General features: G+C 48.4%; 1 protein-coding gene across 2 annotated transcripts; it reads right to left on the bottom strand.

The window, feature by feature from the left end:
• Positions 1-784: 784 nt before the first annotated feature.
• Positions 785-6,936, bottom strand: STMN1 (stathmin 1). Of its 2 annotated transcripts, none has more exons than XM_082684725.1 (5): positions 6,820-6,936; positions 5,076-5,148; positions 4,422-4,594; positions 2,037-2,228; positions 785-1,298 (listed from the first exon to the last, which is right to left on the bottom strand). In XM_082684725.1, exons 2-5 carry the CDS (start codon positions 5,086-5,088, stop codon positions 1,227-1,229), a joined length of 450 nt encoding a protein of 149 aa, XP_082540851.1. In that variant the 5' UTR covers positions 5,089-5,148; positions 6,820-6,936; the 3' UTR covers positions 785-1,226. The 2 variants fall into 2 exon arrangements, with proteins under 2 accessions (XP_082540851.1, XP_082540852.1); XM_082684726.1 differs by lacking the exon at positions 6,820-6,936 and adding an exon at positions 5,873-5,935.
• Between the last annotated feature and the right edge of the window lie 3,495 nt (positions 6,937-10,431).

The following is a 10,431-nucleotide window of genomic DNA, read 5'->3' on the forward strand; positions in this document are numbered from 1 at the left end:
CAGTCTGTGCCCAGCACCCAGTAGACCCTCCCCTGGCGTTGTCACCCGGCACACTTTCTCACTGAGGTGCACGGCTTCCAAGAGCTTTTACGCAGATGTCTGAGAAGCAAATAATCATATGCAATTAAGGCTATTTCCCAAATAGCCTAGGAAAGCTGCCAAAGGTTTTCCCTGAATTGAAAGGCAATGCTCCGACAATGGTGAGTATTATAACCTCTGGATACAAGATGGAGGAGATGCCAATCCAAACCACCCAAATCACAGGCTACTCTGGAAAAGGCTTCTTTTAACCACTGCACCAAAGGTTGCTGCATGGGCCCAGAGAATGATAGCAAATATTCCGATTTTGGAGTCTTGGCTTCTGCGGCAGGAAAGTATGACAGATCCCATCCTACCCTGACCTGTACCAGGAAGCTGGGGAGCTGTCCAATACCTCTAACCAGCATCTCGAGACTTCCCCTAAACCCTTCCCAGAAACCCCGTGTGCCTACAATCTGCCTTTTTAATGGGGACACAGGAACAAAAATAAGCTTGTTTGCAAATAAACATCTGAAAGACTATCGTAGCAGCTGATCTGGGCCGAGGCATCAAAACAAAGTGACAATTGTGGGAGAAGACAATGCAAAGGACTCGGGAGCAAGAAACTCCAGGGCAGAGAACTTGCAGCGACGCGTGCGCTGGGTTATTTCTGGAGGCCGAAGGCCCCATCTGGAACGAACAGAAGCTAGGAGGGTCTCTGTCACTTCACAGTTTATTACCTGTACAGAAAGAAGTCACTGCCACCAACAGCACTGTGCAGTTTTATTAACCATTCAAGTACAGTAGCATCTGGTAAGATTGGGACAGAATTGGGATTTAAAAGTGAACAGATATTCAGCATCTAACAATTTGAAAGAAGCCACTACATACTCTTTTCACGAACATGTTTTCACAGAGCCAATACAGTACTAGCCGTTAACCCAGTACGCCAGGTGCACTGAAGTAGAAAAGATGCAACGAGAAAAAGTAGCTACATTAGAAAGACTTCAACACTTTAGAAAAAGAGTACAACACTTTCCGTTTCTCCCCTTTAGGCCCGAAAACAACATCATACAATCTGGATCTACCTATACAGTCCTACATCAGCTTCTAGATTTGTCAGGAGGGCAAAAATAAAATGACACTGGCCAGTACAGTCTTTGGATATTTGGGAAGGGGAAGGGGAGAAAGTCAGTTCTCAGAACAAATTAGTCAGCGTCAGTTTCATCAGCAGGGTCTTTGGATTCCTTGTTCTTCCGCACTTCTTCAATGTGCTTGTCCTAGAAAGAAACAGCATTTGTCGGTCAGTCAAATCACAAAGCCTGGCGAGCCATGCACCCCGCAACAGGCCCGACTGCGGCATCTGGGCGTATATCATATATTAGTGGGAAGCACACAGGGTTGTAAAACATTATCTTCAAATTTCCCTGGGTCACCCATGGACTCTGATGACTGAGCTTCCTTGGCTCTTTCAAAGAAGATACAATTTTTCTGGAAATCACTTAATACCCCACCTTATTCTTTCTTCAAGATTTTTTTTTTTTATGTCATCTCGGCTCCCAACGTGGGGCTCGAACTCACAACCCCAAGATCAAGAGTCGAGCGTTCTGCTGACAGAGCCTGCCAGGTGCCTCCGCTCCATCTTATTTATTTATTTTTTAAAGATTTTATTTAACAGAGATTTTTATTTAAAAACAGAGATCACAAGTAGGCAGAGAGGCGGGCGGAGAGAGAGAGGAGGAAGCAGGCTCCCTGCTGAGCAGAGAGCCTGATGCAGGGCTCGATCCCAGGACCCTGGGATCATGACCTGAGCCGAAGGCAGAGGCTTTAATGCACTGAGCCACCAGGTGCCCCTGCTCCATCTTATTTTAACATAAGATCCCTCTCCTTTAATGTGTTGAGCCCCGAAACTGGGGACAGAGACACCCAACGCCTCCATCAAGGCCATTAGTTCGAGCCACCTCACGGGTGGAGACTTCAAGCTCTCAACCCTCTCAAAGCAAAGCTGGGCCACCGACCTTCTCCCGCAAGCGCTCCAGTTTGGCGGCCATCTGGGCCTCTCGGTTCTCTTTGTTGGCCTCCATTTTGTGGGTCAGCTTTTCTTCCGCCATCTTACTGAAGTTGTTGTTCTCCTCTATGGCTTTCTGAAGCACCTCTTTCTCGTGCTCCCGCTTCTCAGCCAGCTGCTTCAAGACCTCGGCTTCATGGGACTGAAAAATGTTTAACAGGCTAGACCCTCTGAAGTTTACTGAGCATTACATTTTTGACCCCCCCCAAAAAAACTCCATTATTAACTGGGAGGACTGAAAAGAGGCAGAAATTAAGATCTCCTTAAATATAACCTAAGCCAGGGCCTGAATCGTCTGCTATCAAAATACTGTGAAAATCACCTTCTTTTCTAGTGTTCGTATTTACTTTGGAAAACTGCCCGGGTTTGTCCAGAGTATTTCCCAGTGTTCTCTAAGGGAATCCCTGTAAGCTTTACTGCTTAATGGTAACAAGCAGTTACCATTAAGCAGGCACATGGAGGAATGGAGCTATACTGTCAAGAACTGGTTACTGACCTTCAATGTCCACCTGAAGAAAGTTCGATTATAAAAAGTGTGAGCATATCAATAAAAAGAAAAAATGTGAATGATAGGGAATTTAAGACCAAGCCCCCAGATTACTATTTGAGCCAGGGGGAATTTCTGTGTCATAGAAAAGCATCATCGCTTCTCTCTCTGGAAGCTGCAGTCACTTCCAGACCACTGGAGCGGTTACTACAGTTCACCGCCTTCAACAGAACCAACACACAAGAGCGTGTTACCACACAGATTCCGACGTGCCTGGAAGCATCACTGAAGCAGGAAAACTACAGAGCACCTGCCACTGGTTCTGCTCACTCTCTTCTGCAGTAGCCCAGTCCCAAGTTCCACTATATAAAGCAAAGGTTAGTGACTACAGGGCCAGGGTGGATTCCTTAAAAATTTCTTTGTCCAGCCATTGGCTGCATTTCCTCATAAACTCAAAAGTCCACAAAACTCCATCATCCTCCGTAAGAGCTCAATTGGTGCAGAAGAGCAGGTAGCAGACAAAGCTCCCTTGCAAACTCTGCCGCCCTTCCTGGCGAAATGAATGGCAGTGCCAACGGCGGCTCTGCACAAATACGCACGTGGCACTGCAACATACAGGGCACATGTTACAGAAGCTTTAACAGGGGCATGAATGTGTGTGTGTGGTGAGATGTGTCAGACTTTACATTGCACTAACTGTGTTGGTCAGGGGCAGGTTACTACCTCACCTTCTTCATTTTATTTTATTAAAAACATTTTTTTTTTTTTAATTTAAACTCTATACACAGCATGGGGCTTGAACTCACAAACCCAAGATCCAAGAGCCACTTGTGCTATTGACTGAGCCAGCCAGGCGCCCCTCCCTAATTTTAAAATTAAACCCACTCACCTTAATCAGGGTTATTGGAAGGGAATAAATGAGAATTTATATAAAGCTCTTCATGAAAATAATACTGAATGGAAGGAAATGCACCAAAATGTTAACAATGGTTATTTCTGGGAAGTAGGATAATGAATACTTTTAATTTCCTATGTATAAACTTCTGATTCCCAATTTTTATACAATAAGCGTATTAATACTTGTTGATCTTTCTGATTTGGGTTGTTCTTTTTTTTAAGTAAGCTCCACACTCAGTGGAGGTTTGAACTTCAATGGGGTTTGAACTCAAGACTCTGAGATCAAGACCTGAGCTGAGATCAAGAGTCAGACACTTAACCAACTGAGCCACCCAGGCACCCCTTTTCTGATTTGTTTTTAAAAATGGGTATTTTATAGAATTGCTCAGATAAGAGACAAGCTGCCTCACTATCATTATGCCAGTTGAGCAACACAATCACATTACCAGCAATTTAAAATGTTTTTATTGTACAGCTCTTGGAAAAGAAACAAACCACGCAGGCACACACACAAACCAAACCAAATGGGGGGCAGCAGGGAGGGAAAGAAAAAACAATCATCCACCAACAAATCTATTTTTCAAAGAGAAAGCAAGAGAAGCCGGAACTTTGGTTTCAGACAGACCTAAGCTTGAATTCTGGCTCCAATGCTCATAGCTATAGGATTTGGGAAAATGACATTTCTGAGACTATTTTCTCATCTCAGTATCTCAGACATCTACTCTTTTAGGGTCATTGAGTTAAAGGAGAAAAACAAAATAAAGGACTTGGTACATAATAGGGAGCTCAGTGAACGATGCCTGGCATTTTCTCCTAGCTACTGGCATATGTAATTGTCACAATTATAATCCCATCTAGCTCCAATTCTGTTTTCCTCCTCTTACGGAAATAAAACTGATTCGCCACATTACATAAATAAATATCCTGTTTTCTGTGAATTGTGATGTTTACCTTGCGTCTTTCTTCTGCAGCTTCTAATTTCTTCTGAATTTCCTCCAGGGAAAGATCCTTCTTCTTTGGAGGGGAAAGGGGGAATTCTGGGACGGATTCTTTTGATCGAGGGCTGAGAATCAGCTCAAAAGCCTGGCCTGAAGCACGCTTCTCCAGTTCTTTCACCTGGATATCTGGATTTGATCATATTCATAATATATTCAGAAAAATGGGGTTTTCCTATTCTAATAAACTATCCTGTAATTTCCTATAAACCAAATCAATTTAATGAACAGAATTCAGGCTGATGAAGAAGCTGTGTTTGCAGGGAAGAGATTATCTAAATACTGCCTCCCATAAAACCAAAGCTCAATATTTTTGGATTAAAAAATACCATTCTGAGATATGTGTCTGACAATCACTTTCATAAACAAAAGAAGACTTGTGCAAAACTCCACGATTTTGCTCTAGACGAAGCCAAATCATTATATAATGAAACAATTAGGAGCTCTTCAGTACATTCATCAAGTGATAATTTTTCTTCTGATTTATATAATGGGTTTTTTGATAAGACCAAAATACAACTGCTCAATTAATGGCTTAAGACCTGAATCCATCTCCTATTATAAAATCCTAAACCCATCACAATTCAGCTTTTCCAAATAGATTACCTACCAGAAGAAGCCATGGTGAACAGAAGACAAGAGACTGGCAGTGTATTCTACACAATCCACTGGCAAGAAAAACCCTGAAAAGGATTTTCAAAAGCATGCGATCAATTTCTTTGCATTTCTAGGTCATTGATCCAAAGGGACCTCAAATCACATCCACATAAATCAGTGTCAGAAAAATCACCACCATGGAATTAAATAAGACATCATTACCTAGAAAATCATAAGAATCTAGAAAATACCAAAACATTGGTAAATTTGAACTGAATAGAACATTGGTTACAGAAAATCTAATCAACTGAGCTTGCCTGCTCAAAAAACATCTTGGATTTTAAAAATTAGACGACGTTAAGTCACAACATTTTTTTTTGCCCTAAAACCCCCAAAATTTCCCCTCCCAAACGGCGAAAAGATCTTCCAGATTCAACTCTACAGTGAGACCGGAGCCATCTTAATACTGCCTACAACTCATTGTGCAAATGAAATGCCCACCCTGCTTTGTCTGCGTCTGCCATGGTGGAAAACAAAACGCCCAAGCTAATATTAACCAGTATGTTGAACTCCTATTGTTCTAGGGGCTTAAGCTCCTTATTCAATCAACAGCGAGCAAAATTAATCAGTTTTATGAACCTCCAGGTTATAGGTTATAACATTTGCTGCCTTTTATCATGAAAAATTCTACGTCCCTCCTTGATTTCGTTTAAGGTCATTATCTTTGTACACCCCAGGCCAGTAAGAAAACCTAAGACTGCAGGTTCCAACAGCTGGAAATTAAAACCCTAAGCCGCGAAGCCGTCTCACCCCTGGAGAGCATGAGACGCAGCACCGGACCCAGGATGGGCGTGGCCCCGGTCCAAGCGAGGAAAAGCGGGTGGCCGCCCCCGGCCAATCAGAGCACGCCCTGTGCTCCGGCCCCTGGCCCCGCCCCCTTCCTCCCCGCGCCTTTTCGAATCTCCCAGAACTCACAACACCCCTGAGCCCGCGCGCGTGGGAAGGGGAGGGATAGGCGGGGCTAACGGTCCTATCTGGGTAACTCCGCCCTTCCCGGGCTCCCCGCACGCCAACGCCCCCCCAACTCCCGCCAAAAACATCTCGAGGCCCCCCCCACCCCCGGAGCAGCTCGGCGGATGGGGCAGGCCCGGGGAACCGGCCGTGGGGTAGCTCAGGCAACTGCCCGCCACTTCCTCCCTTCACTCCCACCCCCCCCGCCTCCACCCTAGCTGTCCGCGCCCCCCCCGCCGCGAGGACAGGATTGCTCTCGTGGGGTGTCAGCCTCGGGCTCAGCCCTAGTCACTGGGAGAAGGCGACAGAGGGGAAGGGGAGCGTCCCTAGCTGCCCGCAGTCTGACGCTAAGGCCGCTGCCCTCTGGAGGCGCCGCCCCGCCCCTTCAGACAATGGGGACCCCAGCGGGGCTGAGCCTGCGAGGGAAAGGAGGGAGGCAAACGAGGGCCCACGCCCCCTATTGTCTCCACGACGGCACCCGGGGCTAACGCCCGGGGCTTGCCCAGCTGGCCGCGCCCCCTCCCCACGGTAGCCGCGCCCCCAGGGAGCCGGGACAAAGCCGAGGCTCCGCCCGAGCCACACACAAAGCGGAACGACCCCCGCCCGCCGGTCCCACTTAGGGCCCGCGGCCACGCCCGCCGCCCTCCGGCAGGGGGCCGCTACCACGGCCCGGCCCCTCCCGCCCGCCGCATCCCTCTCGCTGGTCCCCAGCCTCCAGCCACCTCCTCCCTGAGCCCCGCACCCACCTGCTCGGTCCGAGCCGCCTGGCCACACTCTGAGCACCAACAGACTCGGGCGCGCACAAAAGCGCCAAACAGCGGCACGTGACCTCACTGCCAGGCTCTCCATTGGCTGAAACCCGCGGCACGTGCCGCCTCCTCCCCAGAGCCCATGTGCCCCGCCCCTCGGGACCCCCAAGCACCTCGGGAAGTGTAGTCCAGCCTGGCGGGGTAGGGGGACAATGCGAGGGATGGGGGGCATTTGGGGGTCTACCCGGATGTGAGTAGGAGGCCGGGGGGGTTGTCTGACCGCGGAAGAGGGCTATACTGTGGCCCCTAGCCTGGGTCTGAACCTGCTCTCCCCTCTCTAGGAAAAGGGCGGGGCGGGGCCGGCCGGGGCGGGGTCCCTCCCTTCCTCTCAAAGGGTGGCCCCCTGGACTCCTCCTCCGTTGCGCCACGTGCCCCGCATCGCCCCAAGGGCAACACTCGGACAGCGCCCTGTCCGGACAGTGCCTCACCCCTTGCTTCCACCTAAGACGTCCAAGCCCTCGTTACAGGACAATACCACTCTTTGCCCCTGTAAGGCCCCCCTGCAACCCGGCGCCCTACCTCGCCCCACGCCCGCGTGCAATCTGCATTGTGACATCATCGTCATTCCTTACCCACTCAGCCCTAACAGGTCACGGGCGTGGCCCTTCCCCACCGTGCGCGTTTTTGCTACCATACTCGGGTCCCGGAGCTGGTGACCAGAGAACCGTGGGGAGGAAAGTGTTGAGGCTCTGGAATTTGATCTTCTGTGGTCCAACAGTTACTCGGCTTAAATGCAGACTCCATCTGTTCTGCGTAGCCTTTTGCCTGATGATAGGGAAGGAAGAGCAACAGCAGTTCCAGACAACCCAGACTGCGGTGAAGTGTTGCTTTTGTTCTTGGAGCACGTGCTCTCCAGTGCAGTGCTGGTCCCTTTTAAAGAATCAAAACAAAAGGGAGAACCACAAGGTCACGGTTCCTCCTGGCCTGCTTTGAGGAGAAGCACATCAGAGGCACAAAGGACATTGGTCTAACCTGAGCCATCTTAGAATGCCTGGCCTCCTTACCACAGAAAGGCCAGAAGAGAAATAAACTGAACATGGTTTCCAGATCCCTCTTCCCATTCCCCAGACCAAGGCTGTGTCTCCCGTCTTCCGGTGGTAGGTGATTACTACACCAATGCACCTGCTCTGAGATCCTGCCTGGGTGGAAGGACACCTTCATTTTATTGACCACTGGGGTCCCCATACCAAGAAACAAATATGACTAACTCTGCGGAAACAACAGTCCTGATTGTGAAAGACTCTCCATGTCCAGCCAGTCACTGGGGATGTGCTAGAGATAAACACAATTACTGGGTGCCTGAGACAAGGAAAACCGGATCATAGAGGCAGCAGACACACCACACAAAGCAAACAATTAGCAATTCGCTGTTGCCTGAAATATGCTTGTTGTGGCATTTTCTCCAACAATCGCCCTTGTGTGGGGTCAGCCTCTCCCCCGCCCCCAATCGAAGTGGTTTTCCCTTAGCATGTGAGCAAGACCAGGAATAATTCAGATTCTGAGCCCTCAAAGCTTTCTTCCTCTGAGACCGAACCTAGCCACAAAACGGCCAGGTGTTTCCATCTGTCAGTTTTCTGAGCAAAATCTCAGTAATCGTTAGAAAGGCTGGAGAAGGGTAGGGATGAGAGCTCACCGGAAAGTGACAGATTGGCAGGCAACACAAACCAGCACCACACCGGAACCCAAGGCCAAGAGGTCTATTATCCCCGAACCAGCCTTTATCTTGAAGTCTTTGTACTTGAACTGGAGGTTTGCAGAGGAAGGTCCCACCCACTGGATGCGTACTTCTTTTAAATACAAGAAATTGCCCTGCAAAAATCTTAACATTTCTGACTATTCATGTTGTGACAGGAAAAAAAAATAAATCTTTCAAAACACTGATTATTTCAAAGCACTTACACCGCTTCCCCCCACCTTTCCTTTTTCCCTAGAGCAGATGTCTATTTCCATGGAAACCACAGCTAGGAATGAAGATGTTAGAACTCATGGAGATTTTTAATCTTTTGTAACGATGCTACTTAGCTGGCGGGTTTGTTGTTAGGTGCCTAGTCCTGCCACAAGGATTTCCTGAGCTGCTCACTGCTGCTGGAGGCATGAGGGGGGGTGGGGGTAAGACTGCCCCTTTACCAATCCTTTGCATAAAAAGGTGCGTGCGTGGTGAGGTGATCCCTGTTTCCTAGGTAGGGCTGCTGTTCTGAGAGCCAGACTACAGCTATTTATTGTCTACTCTGCCTATAAGGTGTTCCTACAGGGGCACGAGCCCTGGAGTAGGAAGGGCTTTCAACTCCAAGGCGAGAAAACAGCTTTGCCACTTCGCTTTGGAGAGGGGCAGAAGCTCCTTTCTGGGAAGCTGGCTGAAACTCCCTTCAAAAGCCACTCCCTCCTGAAGGGGCAGCAAGGAGTTAACGTTCCCATCCTGGAACTGCCTATCCTTGCCCGTGAGAATTATTTTTGCCTCTGCTCAGATGGTTTGCTGAGACTATGGATTAGCACAAAGCGACGTCAAGATATGGCAGCCCTCCGGCTTATTTGATCTGTGTAGACAGCTAAAGGAGAACACTTCAGTCTTCAAAGTCTAGAAGGGATGTCTACACTGATCAAACGAGCTGGACTGTTGTCAGATCGCCTCTGTTCTTACAGAGCACCGCAGCCTTTGTTCATTGTTGGTTCTGAGGCTGCTGGGGTTGTCACTCGCTTGGGCGCCACCGGGTTCCAGTGCTTACGGGGCCTGTCCTTGGCAAAAGGATATTGTGGGAGAGATTTTCTCCTTGTCCCCAGCCACTCTGTTCCCTTTGTCTCCTAATCCTCAGGCACTGTGCTCTAACACTCCCTTCCCTGTTTAAGCCCTGTCTGTGAATCTGTTTTACATGCCCAAGAGGGCAGGCCTTGTGCCTGGGTCTCTTCATCTCTCAGGACCACAATGGGGCTTGGTCGAGGACTGTGGGACCTGCATGATCTTGAGCGCCAGAGCCACTTCTGTCATCTTCCGTCTCCTCCTCTGTGATGCTAGACACCTGTGCCAAAGAAAGGTGGTGAGGACTAAATGAGATGTTGTCCAGGAGAGCACTTAGCACGATGCCTGGCAAGTTTTAGCTCTGATTACCTAGGTTATGGAATGAATGAATGGATTATTGAATGAATGAATGAATGAATTTCCACACTTTGATAGGAATCAGAGTCACTGGATTAACTCTTCATATTTGATGTTTTTAAAAATGCAGTTAATTTAACATTTTGTATAACCCATTCATGTGGTTTAGAGATAAGTATAAGTAGGGCTCCTGGGTGGCTCAGCTGGTTAAGCATCTGTCTGCCTTTGGCTCAGTTCGTGATCCCAGGATCCCCGGATGGAGTCCTGCATGGGGCTCCCTGCTCAGCAGGGAGTCTGCTTCTCCCTCTGCTCCTCCCCACTGCTCTTTCTCTCTCATGTTTTCTCTCTTTTTTAAAAAAATAAAATCTTAAAAATTAAAAAAAAAAGAAGGAATAAAAAGTCCTCTTCCCTTTTCTGTCCCATCTGCCAGATCCACCAAGCCTCCCCGACCATAACCA

The sequence above is a fragment of the Mustela nivalis genome (assembly GCF_964662115.1).
Source record: "Mustela nivalis genome assembly, chromosome: 10".
NCBI lineage: Eukaryota > Metazoa > Chordata > Mammalia > Carnivora > Mustelidae > Mustela > Mustela nivalis.

Bases quoted from the DNA above. Each gene is read 5' to 3' on its own strand.
- STMN1 (XM_082684725.1), bottom strand. The intron at 2,229-4,421 runs GTAAACATCACA...AACATTTTTCAG, and splicing joins CTGCAGAAGAAAGACGCAAG to TCCCATGAAGCCGAGGTCTT. The intron at 1,299-2,036 runs GTCGGTGGCCCA...GTTTCTTTCTAG, and splicing joins TGGAGCGCTTGCGGGAGAAG to GACAAGCACATTGAAGAAGT.